We start from the raw sequence: 23,099 nt of genomic DNA on the forward strand, positions 1-23,099 counted from the left end.
TTACATCTGATGTATATATACATCTGTGTGTGTGTGTGTGTATATATATATATATATATATATATATATATATGCAGGTATCAAAATTGTAAATATACTGCATTACTTCATCCTCATCCATTTTGTATTTTCATAGCTTATACATTTCGAAGAATCATAATGCTAGTATAGATAATATAATCTAAGTGAAGTAAGTGAATACCAGATATATCGGAGCTTAAAATTAATAATCTGTTGATCTGTTAAATTCAGAGTTCTATCTGTTAAAACTGAAGAAAAAATAACGTACATATACAATAAAAAAATTAATTGGAATTTTTAATTTCTAAATTCTAAATATTTTTATTCACTAATGAAAACATTCCATTCATAATTTTTCTATTCTGGTAACATTGTAAGATTCTGAAGGGTTTTTTTGTTTTTTTATTCACTAATAAAAACATTCCATTCATAATTTTTCTATTCTGGTAACATTGTAAGATTCTGAAGGGTTTTTTTGTTTTTGTTTTTCATATAGACCTAATTTTACTTGAAAACGATCCACAATTTATTTATTGCCGTAACCATATTTTAATCAGTCTTGGCTAGCTACACATTTAGTATTTGTATTGGCAAATTGATGTTTCATTACAAAGTGTTATGTATCACTGTGGGGAAGAAAACAAAAATTTAAAAGCTTTTTTAGGCTGGGAACTAAGGTGAAATTTTAAATACAAGAGGCACTTCAACAATTGCCAAACAAATTCTGTTTTACCCCACCCTCCTTTCTAGAAAAACCCTAGTTAATGACGTAGAATACCAGCTTTATCCTGTGAAGGTAAGAATGAGACACACTGTGAGGCTCACCGAGTGTAATTTCCCATTCAGTCTGAAGAGGATAAAGCTATTATCCTGTCATTAACTAGTTATTATTTTTATTCTGCAGTCCATAAAAATTAAGGGGAAAAACTATTATTTCTGTTAATTTACCTCTAGGTCAAGTGAATGATTTTGTAATGTATGACATCAAAAGTCATAATCTGCTAGTATATGTTTATGATTTTGCTTTAATAGGTCATCATTATCAGCCAATCGAAACAGTGGTTGCAGGAAATGCAAATATATTTCCAGTCTAAAATGACACAAACTCAATACTACCTCCATGTCACAAACATTACTGGGCTTTTTTTATTAGTACTTTACGTACGTTTCTTTATTAATAATAAATAAAATAAAAAAATCGTCATCTTGACTATGACAGCCTGTATTTAATTTATTAATCATTGTAACTCTTTTTAAAAACCCCATTCTTTCCCATATTTTAATGCAAGCCCTTTTATTACCCTGTTAATGTTTTATCATACAAATGGTTTTTGAAAAACAAATGGGACTTTGTTATACATTTATACATTCCAATAATTGTATGTTCTGCAATAAGCTGCAATGAAATTGCATTTTTTAATAAAATGTTCATAAAGAAGTGGTTACCACTTATTTTAACTGTTGTATTTATTTTTATTTTTTTGACCGGCCTCGGTGGCATCGTGGTTAGGCCATCGGTCTACAGGCTGGTAGGTACTGGGTTCGGATCCCAGCCGAGGCATGGGATTTTTAATCCAGATACCGACTCCAAACCCTGAGTGAGTGCTCCGCAAAGCTCAGTGGGTAGGTGTAAACCACTTGCACCGACCAGTGATCCATAACTGGTTCAACAAAGGCCATGGTTTGTGCTATCCTGCTTGTGGGAAGTGCAAATGAAAGATCCCTTGCTGTAGCCAGAAAGAGTAGCCCATGTAGTAGTGACAGCGGGTTTCCTTTCAATATCTGTGTGGTCCTTAACCATATGTCTGATGCCATATAACCGTAAATAAAATGTGTTGAATGCGTCGTTAAATAAAACTTTTTTTTCTTCTTTTTTTGGGGTTAACTTTAGCTCAGACTGTAGTCGGTTTGCATTGGCATACAAATATACTGATCTCCATTGAAAACACACCACACAATTTTCAGAGTTTTGTTGCCATGCAACCAGTGTCGTCATCGTTTCAAATCAGATTCCACAAACAAGCACCATCCTAAATTTATGCATTATAAAAATCAATCGTCACAGTTAATTAACCAATTGGTTTCTACAGTTTGTGCTGGTTTTTCACTAGTACATAAAGAAACGGGGTGGGGAGGAGGGGGGTCGAAAGTTGAAGTTTGTTTTGTTTAACAACACCACTAGAGTACATTCCTAAATTTATGGATTATGAAAATTAATCATCACAAAAATTAACTAATTGGTTTCTAAAGTTTGTGCTAGTTTTCATTTGTAGATAAAGAAACAGGCAAACACTGGGTAATTCTGACGTAGTCATCGGAGGAAACCCACTATATTTTTCCAAATGCAGCAAGGGATCTTTTATATGCACTTTCTCATAGACGGGAAAGAACATAGGGCCTTTGACCAGTTGTGGTGAACTGGTTGGAATGAGAAAAAAAAACTGTCCAGTTGAATGGATCTACAGAGGTGGTTCGATCCTATGATGCAAGCACCTCAACGGACAGCTAAATTCCGCCCCATATATGATAACAAGGAAATGTTTTATTTAACAATGCGCTCAACACATTTTATTTACGGTTATATGGTAAAGGGACATTCCTGAGTTTGCTGCACTTTTTAACATGTTAGTGACTAACGAAGACTTTAATGATTGTAATTGTATATCAAATATATTTTTCTGCATAAAATATTAGTGGCTGTATATTAAACGTGTTTCCGATTGTTCTAATATTTGTACCAGGTTAAATTTCATTTTATTTCCTAAAATATGTTTTTTTTTGTACGTATGAAATTATTTGAAGACAAAATCCAGTTTGGGCTTCTTACAAATATTAAGACGACAGGAAACATTGAATATACAGATACTGATATTCTAAACCAGAAAATATATTTAATCCCACAGACAGGGTAGTACATACCATGGCCTTTGATATGCCAGTCGTGGTTCACTGGCTGGAACGAGAAATAGTCCAATGGGTATCAACCCTACACCGACCGCACAAAGTTCATAATCCTAATATTTCAAATCCAATTTTTTTTTAATGATATCCTGCACACCATGAAATAGTGGAAAAGCTATTATATCTGTTATTTCAGCCACATTGTACGATGACCTAGAGGTCAAATGAGCGATTTTGTAATGTAGCTTGCAACGAAAAGGCCGACCAACTGGCCAAAGCAGGCAGCTGCCTCACACAACCCAACTGTTCCATATCATACATTGACGCCAGACAACCCTAAAACGAAAATTCAAATGTGATTGGAAGACGAGGAATGGCAGATACAGCCCCGACTGACCTAATGCACAGAAAAGAACAAACTTTTAATCTTCTGTCTTCGCACTGGACATTGTGGCCTAAAGAAGCACCTAAAAAGGATAGGACTTGCAGAGGTGGCCCAATGTGAATGTGGTGCTGAAGAGCAAACACCGGAACACGTTCTACAAACCTGCTCACACCTAGATGAAATTTGACACAAAGTTTGGACGGAAGACACGTCCTTCAAAACTAAATTTTGGGGACCTGTCGATGACCTCCGGATTACTGATACGACGGCCGTAAAAAGATTTGAACGCAGAAGATGTAGTAATGTAGCTATGCGTGCGACATCACATGAGTGACATCAGAAGTCATAATCTGCTAGTATACGTTTGTCATTATAATTTGCCGATAGAAATAGTTTGTGCATCAACCTACCTAGCATGCTGGATCATAATTGTATCTAAGCACAATTTAACAAAAGATGCAAGGCAGGTTAACTAAAAATAAAAACAAAAAACACATTTGATTTTTTTTTTTTTTTTAATACAAGTGAGAAAATAACATCTGTACACTAAGACCTACAATTTGTGTAGAGGTTTAATTAACCTGTATAGTACCGAGTAGGGTTCACAAAAATATGTCTAGCACCATTGTGCGAAGATTATACAACAAAACATTTGCACAGGGTTCGAACTTAACAATATATCTCGCCAGCTATTTTAAAATGTATGTGCTGTTAGCAAAATTATCAGCTATTAACCATTAAAGGGACACACCCTAGTTACAGCTAGTTGTTAACCATTACGGCATTGTTTTTTGCTATTAAACCCCATTTTTCACAAATAAAATTGCACTTTACTTACATTTTATTATTTAGAATACACATTTCCATTCACCTGAAGTGCTTTTTGGTAATCCTGATGTTTGTAAAACCACAAAATGCATTTTTTCACAAGACGTGTTGTCAAGAAAAAAACGTTTGCGCGAACCGTGCACGGTTCGCGCAATCAACATCCGATTTGTTGTTGTTCATTTGTGAGATTTTTCTTCACAGTTCGTGAACATTTTCAGTAACAATAAAGATAAAGTAAGTATCTCAATACAAAACGTTACAAACCCTTAAAACCAATCAATTTTGCTAAGTCCTACGATATCTGGAGAGGGGATACAACCAGGACAGAACAGTTGGAACTTGTCCAGGAGAGGTGAAATGAACGCACCCCAAGTCTGTGAAATTTGTCGTGATGTAGGCATTGTTGTGCTTCGAGCGACATCTACCGGTGACATCAGAATACTAACTTTCAAAATTATTTTAAGCAATTGGGACATGGGGATTCCCATGGTATTTATCGATATAAAACCTGCTTTTTCACTCCATTTGATAAAAACGTGATCTAAGTGTGTTACAGGTTTGTAGATTAACCAAATTATAATTTATTTTCGCTGGATGGAACTAGGGTGTGCAGCTTTAACTTCTGCAACAAAAAGTACTGCCTTTAACTATATAACAGCACATTTGTACAGGGTTCAGACTTAAAAATTTACCAGGAACGGCAATTCTGAAATATTTTTGATGTAGGCAAAATGCTGACATGGGAATTTTAAATAATTACGTTTTGAAACAAATATAAAAACCCAAAGTAATGCCTTCTACTATATAACAGCACATTTGTGCAGGGTTCAGGCATAAAAATTTACCACTAATATTTGCATTTGCAATAGGCAAAATGCTCACATATACGGCAGTTTTAAATAATTACATTTTGAAACAAATCTAAAACCCCAAAGTAATGACTTCAACCATACAACAGCACTATTGCTCAGGGTTCGAATTTAAGAATTTAAATACATGACGATAATCATTTGTTATCCAGCGGCAAAACGTTGGTAAAAGTCAGTAATCTGACATAGAGCAATTTATATTCTAAATACAATTGTCAGTGCCGTCATTAAATTCTGTTGACAGTCTACTTAACGAAGTAATTGTATCATGAAAAAAAATATATATACTAAAATATCTGCACTTCGTTTTGTTGTTCAGTACATGTAATATATATTTTTTGTTGTTAAATAGTCTCTACTAGTCTGAAATATCTTTCCGGATAACATCTTTTTTAATAGATTCTGTTTCGTCCATATACAAAAACTGAGCACATATCAATAAACGTTTTGTTGCCACCATCAATAAACGTTTTGTTCATGCCATCAATAAACGTTTTGTTCACACAATCACTTTCAGACGTCGACAACGTAGTTCGGGTGCACCACAAGAAACGGGTCGTCTTCGCGTGTCAGTGTTTCCTCTTCATGTTTCGACAGTTTCTTCAGCCCAGTCTGTTTCAACTCTATGAGCACATGATCCTATTAAGAGAGATTTATTTTATTAGGCAAAAAATACCATGACTGATATTACATGTTCAGCAATTGTTTAAAACTTCAAATACCTGTGTTTTGGTCACTTTAAAATGTAATAAAAGCTCAGGGAATATTTTGTTCAGTATGATGCCACGATTCACTACACAGGTTACATAGATCACTACACAATTTTAAAACATTAAACAGTAATTACTGATCAATTTTCGACTGACTCGAAATATCGCTAATCAAGATTTTGAAAGCTAAATGTTCCCTGAATATTCAGCAATTTCAGCAACTTCAAATATACTCTTCAAAAGAAGAAACGCAAAACCACATTGTCGTAACATTTGGAGTATTGATTTAATTATTGAATGGTGAGTCCGATAATTACCAAATGTTGCAGGATTGTTCACAATTCACTCTAGTCCATTGTGAGTAAGTGATAGGACACACCACCAAGGTCAAGGTCATCTGGAGTCAATACCGGGTGTGGCCTCCGCGTGTGTTGACAACTGCCTGGCACCGCCTGCCCATTGAAGCAACCAGAGTACGGATGACGTCCCGGGGGATGGTGGCCCACTCGGCCTGCAAGGCTGCTGCCAGCTCGGGCAGGGTCTGGGGCTGTGGTTGTCGCTGTCGGAGGCGTCGGTCCAACTCGTCCCATAGATGCTCAATTGGGTTCAAATCCGGTGATATCGATGGCCAAGGAAGGACATTAATGTTGTTGTTCTGTAGGAAAGCCGTTGTGAGACGTGCTGTGTGAGGCCTGGCGTTGTCATGTTGGAACACTGCGTTGGCGTTGGCCATAACTGGAACGATGTGTGGCCGGAGGATCTGGTCAATGTAGCCCTGTGCATTCAGGTTGCCCTGCACGTGGACCAGGTCAGTTCTGCCAGTGTGTGAGATGGCTGCCCACACCACGACACTACCCCCGCCGAATCTGTCCACTTCCTGCACGCAGTTTGCCGCATAACGTTCACGACGCCGCCTATACACGCGACATCTTCCATCATGACGTCGGAGCAGAAATCGGGACTCGTCACTGAACCACACCTGTCTCCATCGCAGTTGAGGCCATTGTCGATGAATCTGGCACCACTGCAGTCGGAATCGACGGTGTTGTGGTGTTAAGATGACACCTCGAACTGGACGTCTGGCACGAATTCCTACCTCACGTAGGCGGTTCCGTACGGTCTGGTCGGATATCCTGCGCAAACCTGGTATTGCTGCGGCTGTGGAGGTGGCAGTAGTCAATCGTTCCCGAAGGTGGCGTACCCGGATGTAGCGGTCCTGCCCGGGGGTAGTGACCCGTGGTCGACCGGATCTAGGGAGGTCACGTGTTGATCCATGTTGCTGGTAACGGTCCCACAGTCTGGAGATGGTGCTTGGGAACACATGGAATGCCCTGGCAACGGCCGTTCTGGATTCGCCTGCGTCTAGTCGGCCGATGGCATTGTTTCTCTGCGGTTCACTGAGACGTGGCATGTCCTGGATTGTCAACTGTCGGCCAGATACAGAGGCCAGGCAAGCGAACACCCTGCACTTTTATACTGTCGGTGTTCATGTTGCACGTGCAGACAACGCACGTGCAGTGGTGACATGGTTTGCACGTGGCTGCGTTTTTGCGAATATTCACATTTTGGAACTTTATTGTACAGTAGCTGCGTTTTATCGAATGTAACCGTGGGAATGTGTTTGGGACATGCAATGACCTTATATTCACAAAGAATGAACCGGTAGGAAACATAAAATCGGAGTTATAACCCATTTGTACCCTTTTGCATTTCTTTTTTTGAAGAGTATACTTGTGTTTCAGTCATTTTAAAATGTAATAAAACCACAACTTATGTCTCAAATCAAATGGCCAGTTTGTATAATAAAAGTATAACTTGCATGTTAAACAAAATTTTCTATCATTTTGTGTAATAAAACTACAACTTACGTGTTGAACTAAACAATCTATAATTTTGTGTAACAGGCAGTCAGAAGAGTACTGCTAAACAGGGCCTCCACGAGTCTAAAATATTGGTCTTGGGTACTCAAGGGTCAAACTCGACCCAGACCAGAGTACCCGACACTTACACTAGAAGGTAATGATACTAAAGAATAAAGTAAAATAGCATTCTTAATTCCAGTGTAACCAGCAGCATACAGAGGTATATTTAAATGAGAATGCTCTTCCTTGGATGGGTACTCGAGTCCTGTGAATGGACTCGAGTCTTGCTCAAGGGCAAGGGCCATAACTCTGTCAAAAATGGGGAAATCTCCCCAAAAGTCAAATTTGATCTGTAACTGTATGTCATAAACTTATCCACAAACTTTCAGCTCAATATCTCGAGGTATTAGGAAAGAAAAAAACAAAGCTTGGAAAACCTTATATGGGACAGATAGACAGATGAAAGGAAGGAAGGAAATGTTTTTATTTAACGATGCACCAACACATTTTATTTATGATTATATGGCGTCAAACATATGGTTAAGGACCACACAGATATTGAGAGAGAAAACCCACTGTCGCCACTTCATGGGCTACTCTTTTCGATGAGCAGCAAGGGATCTTTTATATGCACCATCCCACAGACAGGGTAGTACATACAACGGCCTTTGATATACCAGTTGTGGTGTACTGGCTGGAGTGAGTAATAGCCTAATGGGCCCACCGACGGGGATCGATCCCAGACTTTCCATCAGACCGGTAGGGGACTAATAAAAGTACAACTTACGTGTTGAACCAGGCGGTCTATCACTTTCTCCACCACAACCTTCTTTGCAATAAGTTCTTGTTCCGAGTCGATCTCCGCTTCCATTTCACTGAGATACCAGCTGATCAGTTCACTCTTCCTGAGGCCATCTGAATCATCTGTAATAATCAACAAAGAATATAAGTGTCTGTCCGTATCGTCTGTAATAATAAACAAACAATGTAAGTGTCTGTCCGTATCGTCTATAACAATAAACAAAGAATACTTTATAAGTCTTAAAAGCTTGTTTTGTTTAACAACGCCACCAGAGCACATTGATTTATTAATCATCGGCTATTGGACGTCAAACATTTGGTAATTAAATTCTGACACGTAGTCATCAGAGTAAACCCGCTACATTTTTCCATTAGTAGCAAGAGATCTTTTATATGCATTTTCCCCACAGACAGCACATCAAGCGAGCGCTCTACCACTGTGCTACATCCCATCCACAATAAAGACGGAATACTACGTAACGGTCCAACCGTATTATTTGTAATAATAAAAAAAGAATACTCTGTCTTTCTGGCCAGAAAGAAATTTTTGGGCATGGCGCTATGAAATTGAATGCAACCACAGTTAACAAGAGGGTAGTGGGGGGGGGGGGGGGGGGGGGGGAAGAGACTCCCGCAGAAAGGAAATGGATTACGTTTAGGGTTAGGGTTAAGAAAAATCATACAGTAATTAAAAAGAGTAACATATAAAATCTGCAAAGTATTTGGTTATGGAGCCATACCCGTTTTACCCTCTGACAGAAACCCCGGTACTCTATACGTGTCTGTTAAGACACCATTTATCTTGTAAGATGATTCAGAACATATGCAAAAGGAGACAGTTGGATACATTTTTAAAAATAAATAAATGGCACTTGCAATGTTAACATAAATTACAGGAAAATCAATTTCAGTAATGCTACTTTCATTAAGTGGCATGGCTTAGGTGTCCGGGTCATCACCACAGTATTCTCTATTATGGGTATTCAAGAAACCATTTTATTTTAGTGATAAAAACATTTTCTAACTATGAGATAAATTTATCCCCTTAGTGGACCTATTCTTGGGTTTCTTCCTTCATCTCAGCCAGTGCACCATGACTGGTATTATCAAAGGCTGTGGTATGTGCTGTCCTGTCTATGTATATAAAACATCCCTCGCTGCTAATGGAAAAATGTAGTGGGTTCTATGTGCCTATGTATCACAATGACCAAATGTTTGACATCCAATAGCTTAATGTGCTCTAGTAGTGTCAGTAAACAAATTAAGCTTTCAACTTCCCCATCTGTCTGTTTTTCTGTTGCTTTCAATTTTCCTCATCTGTCTGTTGGTTTCAACTTCCCACATGTCTGTCTGTCTGTCTGTCACTTTCAACTTCCACCATCTTTCAGTCTGTCGCTTTCAACTTCCCCATCTGTTTGTCTGTTGCTTTTAACTTCCTCAATCTGTCTGTATGTCTGTCTTTCTGTTGCTTTAAACTTCCCCATCTCTCTTTCTGTTGGTCTCTCTCTCCCTCCCTCCCTTTTTGTCCCTTCCTCTCTCCCTCCCTCTGCTTACCATCCATTTCTTCCTCTTCTTTGCGTCTCATGTACAAGACCAGTAGGTTGGCCATCTGTTTGTATTCGTCATACGACAACTTCAGACCTTTCTTCGGCTGTCTCGCTACCTCTGTGTCTGGGGAGTGGGCCTCACCCGTTCCATTAACCACTGGATGCTCAGTCTGGGACGTCGGAGTGGCTACAAAAACAAACACAATTCCGTGCAATTAAACATCTCGCCAGTCATAAACTTACTCCCTTATTCAGTGACTTCCATAGTTGCATTGATAGATATGCATATCAATACATGTAATATAAAAAATAAATAAAAAATAAACCATTAAACTTTAAACAAATTAATTTTAATTTTAATAAATTTCTAATTTTTTAAAACATGTACTGAGATGAACATTCCTAGATGTAACTATAAACCAAGTATAATGGATTCAGGACTTATATAGTTTGCAAAAAATGAAGCTAGCAAAAGTTTTAAAGGTGAGCTGAATGTAAAAATTGATGCATCATCATCACCAGAAAAGTACTATTGGTTTTATTTTAAATATGAACCTTTGACACTGATAATAATTCAATATTAACCAATCAATTTAATGCATTTATAACACAGTTGTCAGTAAATAAACTATCAACGTTAAGTCACGAAAGCATTTATTCTTTAATTTCTACAGTTTTTCGTTTTTCAATGGAAGATACCTTGGAATTTTGACTTCTAAAAATTTTGAGTTCGAAAGACTTGTATAACACGAAACAGAAGACAAGTCAGCTTCCTGTATCTGTCGGTTTTTGTTTTTCAAATGAAAATAGCTTGTAATTTTAAGTTGAAAAAGTGGTTTTCGGCAAGTATTTTTGCTGGCACATCGCGGTCATTTTCAAGAATCGATAGCTGATTTTAACAGCCAATTTGATTGTTTTACCAACAACGAAAATAAACAAATACTGGGATATGAATCATATTTTTTTTTTTTTTTAAATTCTGGTTAGAAAATCAACGTTATTTGGAATAATGGACATAAATACTGGATAGCTCGCCACAAATGCTCGTAACACACGACTTTTGGGATTTTTTGCCTGATTTTAATCAACATTAACTGATGTAAAATATAATGAAAATTATAAAAACCCTCGAAAATAATACTTACCGTATCAAATATGAACTTTATTTTATGTATTTATAAAACATTTAAGTGAATATATGCGAGTAAAAAGTTATAAAGCTTGTACCACCTCAATGTTTGTTTTTTTTGTAAAAAATTAAAAGGTCAAAGATCAAAGGTTAAATCCTCGTCTCACCGTCGTCCGTTTCCATTTCTTTTTCCGGTTCCTCCTCCTCTTCCTCCAGGTGAATATCTGGCTGCTCAACACGGATGATCGATTTGTTCAGCAACCGGAACGCTTCCTTCACATGTTTCGTCTTCACCTGCAACATGCACAATAATCATTTAAAAAATATATATATATTTCTATTAAATAAACCGGCCTCGGTGACGCAGTGGTTAAGCCATTGAACTGCAGAATGATCATTTAAAAAAAAAAAAATATTTGTATTAAATAAACCAGCCTCGGAGACGCAGTGGTTAAGCCATCAAACTACAGGCTGGTAGGTACAGGGTTCGCAGCCTGGTACCGGCTCCAACCCAGAGCAAGTTCTGAAGGGCTCAATGGGAGGTGCAAGGCCACTACACCCTCTTCTCTCTCACTAACCACTAACCAACTAACAACTAACACACTGTTATGAACAGCCAGCCCAGATAGATGAGGTGTGTGTGCTCAGGACAGCGTGCTTGAACCTTAATTGGTTATAAGCACGAAAATAAGTTGAAATTTGTATTAAATAAGGCTAAAACATTACAGGGGCAGGGATCAAATATCGATAACAAATACAGCTGATAATTGTAAAGGTTACCTAAAGCGATTAAAAACACAAATATTGGGGGAGGGGGTGGTGGCAGCATATTCATATTTACAAAATAGACTTCAGTGCAGCATTTGACAACTTTTTTTTCACTAGCCGTCAGGCATGGCAATAGTAGTTATTTACTAGCCCAAATTGAATATCATTAGCCATGGGAGTGGGGCTACCATAATCTAGAAGCCCAGGGCCCCGTTCCACAAAGCGGGTAGCTATGCATTTAAGGTGATCTTAGGGCTAAGATTGCTTTGTAGAACGGAGGCCTTGGATTATAAGGAGTCATTTATAGATCATCTATATCATATTGATTGCATATAAATTCATATACTAAGGGGAGCTAAAATTACTCTCCTTGAACTAGCCTCGGGGGAGTGATGGGGAGCGAGATGGCTCCCTTTAAACAGTGCAGTCTGGCAGTGTGGAAGACGTGAGACAAACAGATAAAATCTATACAACTGCATCAGAAAATAAGATTGAAAGCTTGTTGTAAACTTGATAATTAGAAAGCAAGTTCAAGGAGAGTAATTTTAGCTCCCCTTAGTATATGAATTTATATGCAATCAATATGATATAGATGATCTATAAATGACTCCTTATAATCCAAGGCCCCCGTTCCACAAAGCAATCTTAGCCCTAAGATCACCTTAAATGCATAGCTACCCGCTTTGTGGAACGGGGCCCTGGGCTTCTAGATTATGGTAGCCCCACTCCCATGGTTAATGATATTCAATGTTGGGCTAGTAAATAACTACCATTGCCATGCCTGACGGCTAGTGAAAAAAAAGTTGTCAAATGCTGCACTGAAGTCTATTTTGTAAATATGAATATGCTGCCACCACCCCCTCCCCCAATATTTGTGTTTTTAATTGCTTTAGGTAACCTTTACAATTATTACTATTAGTAAACTTGTATTAAGTAAAGTAGTGCTAGTGAATTTTTAATCATGGCTAGTAAATTTGTAAAATCACTGATCCCTTGGCTAGTAAATTTGTAAAATCACTGATCCCTTGGCTAGTAAATTTGTAAAATCACTGATCATTGATCCCTTGGCTAGTAAATTTGTAAAATCACTGATCCCTTGGCTAGTGAATTTGTAAAATCACTGATCACTGATCCCTTGGCTAGTAAATTTGTAAAATCACTGATCCCTTGGCTAGTAAATTTGTAAAATCACTGATCCCTTGGCTAGTAAATTTGTAAAATCACTGATCCCTTGGCTAGTAAATTTGTAAAATCACTGATCCCTTGGCTAGTAAATTTGTAAAATCACTGATCCCTTGGCTAGTAAATTTGTAAAATCACTGATCCCTTGGCTAGTGAATTTGTAAAATCACTGATCCCTTGGCTAGTGAATTTGTAAAATCACTGATCCCTTGGCTAGTGAATCTGTAAAATCACTGATCCCTTGGCTAGTGAATCTGTAAAATCACTGATCCCTTGGCTAGTGAATCTGTAAAATCACTGATCCCTTGGCTAGTGAATCTGTAAAATCACTGATCCCTTGGCTAGTGAATCTGTAAAATCACTGATCCCTTGGCTAGTAAATCTGTAAAATCACTGATCCCTTGGCTAGTGAATCTGTAAAATCACTGATCCCTTGGCTAGTGAATCTGTAAAATCACTGATCCCTTGGCTAGTGAATCTGTAAAATCACTGATCCCTTGGCTAGTGAATTTTGTAAACATTCTAGAAGCCCTCTAAGTTGAAGAGCAATTAATCACTTCCCTCATTTTTACCCAGGTAACCAATTGTTCCCTTTCATGAATTATATTTGCTTACTCCTAATCAATTAACTAAAAAATGCATTGAACTTATTAGTTATCTTCTTTTAGTGTTATTAAATTTTTTTGGCAAGGCATGGTAGACTAAACACTTTTGTGGCATTTTCATTGAAGACAAAACAAATTAATGTAAATGAAAATTAATGTAATTAAAGTGCTTGCATCAATAAATGAATGGCAAAATATATAACATGCATATGTTATTAATTAATAATACATTTTCTGATTATTTTATAAAGACAATTTTAGAATTAACTTTTGAAAAAGGCTTGTTTAATCTCAGGGCAGCATTCGGCTGATTAAGGCAAGATGGCACTAAACACTAATTTTAGTCTAACTTTTAATTTCAGAACCTGCAACTGTTCACCATGTAACAGATTGGCATTTTGTGTGAATTCAGGGCTTCTAGATTATGGTAGCCCCACTCCCATGGCTAGTAATATTCAATGTTGGGCTAGTAAATAACTACTATTACCATGCCAGACAGGGCTTCTAGATTATGGTAGCCCCACTCCCATGGCTAGTAATATTCAATGTTGGGCTAGTAAATAACTACTATTACCATGCCAGACAGGGCTTCTAGATTATGGTAGCCCCACTCCCATGGCTAGTGATATTCAATGTTCGGCTAGTAAATAACTACTATTACCATGCCAGACAGGGCTTCTAGATTATGGTAGCCCCACTCCCATGGCTAGTGATATTCAATGTTGGGCTAGTAAATAACTACTATTGCCATGCCCGACAGAGCTTCTAGATTATGGTAGCCCCACTTCCATGGCTAGTAATATTCAGTGTTGGGTTAGTAAATAACTACTATTGCCATGCCAGACAGGGCTTCTAGATTATGGTAGCCCCACTCCCATGGCTAGTGATATTCAATGTTGGGCTAGTAAATAACTACTATTGCCATGCCAGACAGAGCTTCTAGATTATGGTAGCCCCACTCCCATGGCTAGTAATATTCAATGTTGGGCTAGTAAATAACTACTATTGCCATACCCGACGGCAAGTGAACTTATTTGGTCATAATGTTGCAGTCGAGTCTATTTTGTAAATACGAATATCCTGCCCCCACCTCAACCACCAATATTAAGTGTTTTTAAGCTGTATCTCCCTGTTTAGGTGACATATCTGATTATTGCCATTATTTAGTAAAATTTTATAAGTAGGGCTAGTGAATTTTTAATCGTGGCTAATAAATTTTTTAAAACATTGATCCCATGGTTAGTGGATTTTACAAATTTTTTAGAAGCTCTGGTGAATTTAAAGTTGTGCAACCGACACACGAACAGAACAGACCTTCACATACAGGGCACACCATCATGCATGCTTGTATGCCCACATGTTCCTTAATTTGTTATTGTAAACCTAAAATATGGCAATAGCGCACCTTCTGCTTGTTGTTTCAATAGAAACTGCTTTAACTCCAGCCAGGCCCCCGTGTTTGAATAGAAACTGCTTTAACTCCAACCAGGCCCCCCGTGTTTGAATAGAAACTGCTTTAACTCCAACCAGGCCCCCGTGTTTGAATAGAAACTGCTTTAACTCCAGCCAGGCCCCCGTGTTTGAATAGAAAAACTCCAGCCAGGCCCCCGTGTTTGAATAGAAACTGCTTTAACTCCAGCCAGGCCCCCCGTGTTTGAATAGAAACTGCTTTAACTCCAACCAGGCCCCCGTGTTTGAATAGAATCCGCTTTAACTCCAACCAGGCCCCCCTGTTTGAATAGAATCCGCTTTAACTCCAACCAGGCCCCCGTGTTTGAATAGAAACCGCTTTAACTCCAACCAGGCCCCCCTGTTTGAATAGAAACTGCTTTAACTCCAGCCAGGCCCCCGTGTTTGAATAGAAACTGCTTTAACTCCAGCCAGGCCCCCGTGTTTGAATAGAATCTGCTTTAACTCCAGCCAGGCCCCCGTGTTTGAATAGAATCTGCTTTAACTCCAGCCAGGCCCCCGTGTTTGAATAGAATCTGCTTTAACTCCAGCCAGCCCACCGTGTTTGAATAGAATCTGCTTTAACTCCAGCCAGGCCCCCCGTGTTTGAATAGAAACTGCTTTAACTCCAACCAGGCATCCCGTGTTTGAATAGAAACTGCTTTAACTCCAGCCAGGCCCCCGTGTTTGAATAGAATCTGCTTTAACTCCAGCCAGGCCCCCGTGTTTGAATAGAATCTGCTTTAACTCCAGCCAGGCCCCCGTGTTTGAATAGAATCTGCTTTAACTCCAGCCAGGCCCCCGTGTTTGAATAGAAACTGCTTTAACTCCAGCCAGGCCCCCATGTTTGAATAGAATCTGCTTTAACTCCAGCCAGGCCCCCTGTGTTTGAATAGAAACTGCTTGAACTCCAGCCAGGCCCCCGTGTTTGAATAGAAACTGCTTTAACTCCAGCCAGGCCCCCCCGTGTTTGAATAGAAACTGCTTGAACTCCAGCCAGGCCCCCGTGTTTGAATAGAAACTGCTTTAACTCCAGCCAGGCCCCCGTGTTTGAATAGAAACTGCTTGAACTCCAGCCAGGCCCCTGTGTTTGGATATCATACTGATTCAGCCATTGTTCAATGTGCGAGCTAATAAAAACTTGTTTTGTCAATATGTGCAAACTTTACTGAATGTCTTTCGTATGGAACACAAATCACTCTCCTGGAATTTACGAGGAGAGTCATTCACAACTCGCCTGAGATTTTAAAACATGAATGAATGACAGAACAACAGTTTACATGAAATATTGTATGGAGACACCTAAGGGCAGGTAACTCACCTCATCCTGACAGTGCATGCGCGCCATTCCTTCCGACAGTCTGATCATACTCTCTAGCTGTCGGACAGTGATCCGCCACGACGACTTGGACCCACCCGTTGAGTCGCGCTGTCGCAGACGCTTGTACTCCTCTATCATGTACTCCTGAGATTCTTTGCTGATCTGAGAAAAACAATTTAAAACTCATGAAAATAACTGTCATGTATTATTAGGAAAAGTGCCATGGAGAATTAAAAACACCACGGCATTGCCAACTGTCGTGGGCAATTGCAGGGGTTGTATTATGTCCTGTATATTGTAGACATATTTAACCTAACAAAATCTCACCTTTGGTTTGAACTGTCCTGAAAACATTAGATGTCGTGTTTTATTACCCCAGCAGGCACTCCTAACGGGGAGAATAAAAATCTAAATTTCTCACTGAGAAATTATCATGCATTGGTTTAACGCCAACAAATCAATCACCTTGTCAGTACTAAATATGACGTTTTCACCAGAAAATATTAGATATTGTGTTATATTTCCTTACACTGTAAACATATTTAACCTAACAAAATCTCACCTTTGGTTTTGAACTGTCTGGCAAACATTAGATATCGTGTTATGTTCCCTTATGCTGTAAACATATTTAATCTAACAAAATCACACCTTCAGTTTGAACTGTCTAGCAAACATGCGCTGTAAACATATTTAACCTAACAAAATCTCACCTTTGGTTTGAACTGTCTGGCAAACATTAGATATCGCGTTATGTCCTCCATGCTGTAGACATATTTAACCTAACAAAATCTCACCTTTGGTTTGAACTGTCTGGCAAACATTAGATATCGTGTTATGTCCTCCACGCTGTAGACACGCTCCACTGTTTCCTCTGCGTGACTGTGAAGGTCAACAATTCTTCGGGCAATGGCGTAATCGACCACCTGAAAAATATAGCTTTCAGATTATTCCATTCAGGCACATCGGAAGCAATTAAAAATTGGTACGGCCATGAAAGCAATGTGTATGATGCGAACGCCATAGGAAGAAGGACATTTTTTTTTATTTAACGACACACTCAACACATTTTATTTACAGTTATATGGCGTCAGGTTAAGGACCACACTGATATTGAGATAGGAAATCCGCTGTCACCACTTCAGGGGGACTACTCTTTTCAATTAGCAGCAAGGGATCTTTTATATGCACCATCCCAGACAGGATATCACATACCACGGCCTTTGATATACCAGTCATTGTGCACTGGCTTGAACAAGACGTAGCCCAATGGGCCCACCGATGGGGATCGATCCGAGGCCATAGGAACACAAAAAAACATTCCTGGCCAAAACAAATCACTTCCGACGCCCTTGCCATTGAATTAAAATGTCTCACTTACCAATAACTGGTATAGAAATTAAATTATGTTGGTGTTTTAGGGTTTTTTTTGCATATATACATCGTAGAACAAATTCTCAACATGTGAAATTCATAAATGACCAACATTGCTTTAAGCACTCTTAACTGGAAAATAATGTACATACTTGAAGTTGAGCACAAATAACGTAAAATTTGCCCGCACACATCCCCCCACCCCCCAGGTTTACAGTATGTACGGGTAAGGATTAAAAGTAGGAGATGGTGGTGACAGAAGTCACCTGTTTCAGGGCTAGCTATGGGTGAACACAAAGTTTAGCCAAATTATCAATTAAACTTCAAAAATGACCCAAAAAATCCCCGTTATTTACTAATAAAATGTATTAAAATTATTTCGTCAACTTAAAATTTGCCAGTTATTTTTAAACTTCGCAATTGGCGAATTTGGCGACTGCCAGAGCTAGCCCTGTGTTCAGGGTCAGGAGAAAATTCTGCCATTTTATGTATTAAACTTAAAACATTGCAAAAAACCCAGTTTATTTTCTAACAAAATATCAATTACTACATTAAATTATTCTGTCAAATTAAAATTCACCTATTATTTGTAAAATTTGCAATTGTTAATTTGGCGACTGCCAGAGCTAGTCCCAGGGTTGGAGAAAGTACTCACCCGCTCGCCAAATGAGAGTAAAAATTCTGATGGACGAGTTAAAAAATGCAACTGCCTGTCCAACGGTCTGTCTCTTTTATTTGGTTTGCCACGTGATGTTTATCACTTACCAAGTGTTCTTAATAATGTTTTGTCAATATATCTCTCTATATATAATTTTACGTGAAGACACTGTATAATATTGTTAATAATATATTGTGCTATAGACTGTCGGACTAGTAGAAATTCTGGCGGGCTAGTTAATGGTAGTTGGTTCTGGTCCGATGGGCTAGTGAAATATTTTCCATTTCTGCACCCCTTTAGTCCTGCTGCTGATGTTCACTGAATCTAATGTCGAAACGTTCACTGAATCTAATGTCGAAATGTCACTGAATCTAATGTCGAAACATTCATTGAATCTAATGTCAAAATGTTCACTGAATCTAAATGTCGAAATGTTCACTGAATCTAATGTCGAAATGAACATACCTCATTGCATTCATCAACGAGAATGAAGAACAGATCAAAACGAGACATGATTGGAGCCGACATTGCAATGTTCTGTTTGAGAGACTTTGACCGATCGTAGCGTCCGTTGATAGGGTTCGCTGCTGCCAATATAGACGTCCTGGCATTCAGTGTCGCCTGAAGATATATATACGTAATATTGTTAACAAGAAAACAGAATGAAAGTACAGTGACATTAAAAATTATTTAAAATGTTATGGTTGTTAACAGAACGAAAGTACAAAAAACTGAAAAAAAAGTTGTGTTTAATGACACCACTGGAGCACATTGATTAATTAATCATCAGCTATTGGATGTCAAACATTTGGTAATTCTGACTCGTAGTCAAAAGAGGAAACCCGCTGAAAAAAATTCCTAATGCAGCAAGGGATCTTTTATATGCACTTTCACACAGACAGGAAAGCAAACACCACAGCCTTTGTCCAGTTGTGGTACACTGGATGGAATGAAAAAAAACTGAGGTTGTTCGATCCTGCGATTCAAGCACCTCAAGCGAGCACTCAACCAACTAAGCTAAATCCAGCCCCAAAGAAAAGTACAATGACATTAAAACAGTTCTGGTCCAGTAATATCAGTGAGGTCAGATTCAACTTCTGACAGCACACAATACTGACAGCACACAATAACCACAAGTCAATTCCACTTTTGACAGCACACAATAACCAAATGTCAATCCCACTTCTGACAGCACACAATAACCACAAGTCAATCCCACTTCAGACAGCACACAATAACCACAAGTCAATCCCACTTCAGACAGCACACAATAACCACAAGTCAATCCCACTTCTGACAGCACACAATAACCACAAGTCATTCCCACTTCTGACAGCACACAATAACCACAAGTCAATCCCACTTCTGACAGCACACAATAACCACAATCCCACTTCTGACAGCACACAATAACCACAATCCCACTTCTGACAGCACACAATAACCACAAGTCAATCCCACTTCTGACAGCACACAATAACCACAAGTCAATCCCACTTCTGACACCACACAATAACCACAAGTCAATCCCACTTCTGGCAGCACACAATAACCACAAGTCAATCCCACTTCTGACAGCACACAATAACCACAAGTCAATCCTACTTCTGACAGCACACAATAACCATAATCCCACTTCTGACAGCACACAATAACCACAAGTCAATCCTACTTCTGACAGCACACAATAACCACAAGTCAATCCTACTTCTGACAGCACACAATCCTTCTGACAGCACACAATCCTACTTCTGACAGTACACAATAAACGTAAGTCTATCAAACTTCTGACACTACAAAATATTTACAAGTCCTAGTTGTACCAACAACACCGGTTTACATGGTAAATGAGAAAAAACAACCACACATACCCCGACTCCAACCTTGGTAATGGAGATAAAACACCACCACATACCGTGACTGTGTTTTATCACTACATACCCTGACCCTGTGTTTTATCACTACATACCCCGACTGTGTTTTATCACTACATACCCCGACTGTGTTTTATCACTACATACCCTGACCCTGTGTTTTATCACTACATACCCTGACCCTGTGTTTTATCATTACATACCCTGACCCTGTGTTTTATCACTACATACCCCGACTGTGTTTTATCACCCAATACCCCGACTGTGTTTTATCACTACATACCCTGACCCTGTGTTTTATCACCACATACCCCGACTGTGTTTTATCACTACATACCCCGACTGTGTTTTATCACTACATACCCTGACCCTGTGTTTTATCACCACATACCCTGACCCTGTGTTTTATCACTACATACCCTGACCCTGTGTTTTATCACTACATACCCCGACTGTGTTTTATCACCACATACCCTGACCCTGTGTTTTATCACTACATACCCCGACTGTGTTTTATCACCACATACCCTGACCCTGTGTTTTATCACTACATACCCTGACCCTGTGTTTTATCACTACATACCCCGACTGTGTTTCATCACTACATACCCCGACTGTGTTTTATCACCACATACCCCGACTGTGTTTTATCACCACATACCCTGACCCTGTGTTTTATCACCACATACCCTGACTGTGTTTTATCACCACATACCCCGACTGTGTTTTATCACCACATACCCCGACTGTGTTTTATCACCACATACCCTGACCCTGTGTTTTATCACCACATACCCTGACCCTGTGTTTTATCACCACATACCCTGACCCTGTGTTTTATCACCACATACCCTGACCCTGTGTTTTATCACCACATACCCTGACCCTGTGTTTTATCACCACATACCCTGACCCTGTGTTTTATCACTACATACCCTGACCCTGTGTTTTATCACTACATACCCCGACTGTGTTTTATCACTACATACCCCGACTGTGTTTTATCACTACATACCCCGACTGTGTTTTATCACTACATACCCCGACTGTGTTTCATTACTACATACCCCGACTGTGTTTTATCACTACATACCCTGACCCTGTGTTTTATCACTACATACCCCGACTGTGTTTTATCACTACATACCCTGACTGTGTTTTATCACCACATACCCCGACTGTGTTTTATCACCACATACCCCGACTGTTTTATCACCACATACCCTGACCCTGTGTTTTATCACCACATACCCTGACCCTGTGTTTTATCACCACATACCCTGACCCTGTGTTTTATCACTACATACCCCGACTGTGTTTTATCACCACATACCCTGACTGTGTTTTATCACCACATACCCCGACTGTGTTTTATCACCACATACCCCGACTGTGTTTTATCACGACATACCCTGACCCTGTGTTTTATCACCACATACCCTGACCCTGTGTTTTATCACCACATACCCTGACCCTGTGTTTTATCACCACATACCCTGACCCTGTGTTTTATCACCACATACCCTGACCCTGTGTTTTATCACTACATACCCCGACTGTGTTTTATCACTACATACCCCGACTGTGTTTTATCACTACATACTCCTACTGTGTTTTATCACTACATACCCCGACTGTGTTTTATCACTACATACTCCGACTGTGTTTTACCACCACATTTACCCTGACCGTGTGTTTTACCACCACATACCCTGACCCTGTGTTTTACCACCACATACCCTGACCCTGTGTTTTACCACCACATACCCTGACCCTGTGTTTTACCACCACATACCCTGACCCTGTGTTTTACCACCACATACCCTGACCCTGTGTTTTATCACCACATACCCTGACTCTGTGTTTTACCACCACATACCCTGACCCTGTGTTTTAACACCATATACCCTGACAATGTGTTTTACCACCACATACCCTGACCCTGTGTTTTATCACTACATACCCTGACTCCGGCCTTGGTGATGGAGATGGTCTGCTGTTCCATGGCCTCGTGTATGGCCACCTGGTCCTTCAGCTCCATCTTGTCGAACTCATCGATGCAGCAGACACCGTTGTCGGCCAACATGAGCGCACCGGCCTCAATGACGAACTCATGCGACTCCTCATCCCGCACCACGGCCGCTGTCAGCCCCGCCGCACTGCTCGCCTTGCCGCTGGTGTAGATGGCGCGCGGGCTGAACTCTTCGACGTGCTTCAGGAACTGACTCTTCGCTGTGCTCGGGTCGCCCACAATGCAGAGATTTATGTCTCCACGGAGATTGGTGCCCTCCATCGTTACTTTGGGAACACCACCGAAAAGCATCAGAAGAATTCCTCGCTTTATCTCTTCGTTTCCTGGGGTGTTTAAAAATAAAAAAGGTAAGATAATAAATAAGATAATTTTAAAACTGCCAGGAAACAGTATTTTAAAATCTTCTGTCGTTGCTTAAGGAACACCGCCGAACAGCATTAGAAGAATTCCTCGCTTTATCGCTTTGTTTCCTGAGGTGTTTAAAAAAAAAAGGTAAGATAATAAATAAGATGATTTTAAAACTACAAGGAAACAGTATTTTAAAATTCTCTGTCGTCACTTTATGAACATTAGCAGAATTCTTCACTTTATCTCTTCGTTTCCTGAGGTGTTACCAAAAAAAGGTAAGATATTAAATAAGAAAATTTTCAACTGCTAAAAAACAATATTTTAATATCCTATGTCGTTACTATACAAACATTAGCAGAATTCTTTGCTTTATCTCTTCGTTTTCTGGGGTGTTACAAAAAAGGTAATAATAGGGATTTGTATCTGTAATGTTATTTC

At 39.3% G+C, this 23,099-nt stretch overlaps 1 protein-coding gene across 1 annotated transcript in view; it reads right to left on the reverse strand.

The window, feature by feature from the left end:
* Positions 1–4,622: 4,622 nt before the first annotated feature.
* The window catches only part of LOC121385234 (zygotic DNA replication licensing factor mcm6-like), a 32,537-nt gene continuing 14,060 nt past the window's right edge, over positions 4,623–23,099 (reverse strand). The window contains exons 9-16 of the mRNA XM_041515817.1: positions 22,245–22,636; positions 18,873–19,028; positions 17,173–17,301; positions 16,379–16,540; positions 11,221–11,347; positions 9,932–10,111; positions 8,364–8,500; positions 4,623–5,643 (exon numbers count right to left, since the gene is read on the reverse strand). Coding sequence (XP_041371751.1) covers positions 5,518–5,643; positions 8,364–8,500; positions 9,932–10,111; positions 11,221–11,347; positions 16,379–16,540; positions 17,173–17,301; positions 18,873–19,028; positions 22,245–22,636 — 1,409 coding nt within the window. The 3' untranslated portion in view covers positions 4,623–5,517. The remainder of the gene's footprint in view (positions 5,644–8,363; positions 8,501–9,931; positions 10,112–11,220; positions 11,348–16,378; positions 16,541–17,172; positions 17,302–18,872; positions 19,029–22,244; positions 22,637–23,099) is intronic.

This window comes from Gigantopelta aegis, chromosome 11 (genome assembly GCF_016097555.1).
Source record: "Gigantopelta aegis isolate Gae_Host chromosome 11, Gae_host_genome, whole genome shotgun sequence".
Taxonomy (NCBI): Eukaryota; Metazoa; Mollusca; class Gastropoda; order Neomphalida; family Peltospiridae; genus Gigantopelta; species Gigantopelta aegis.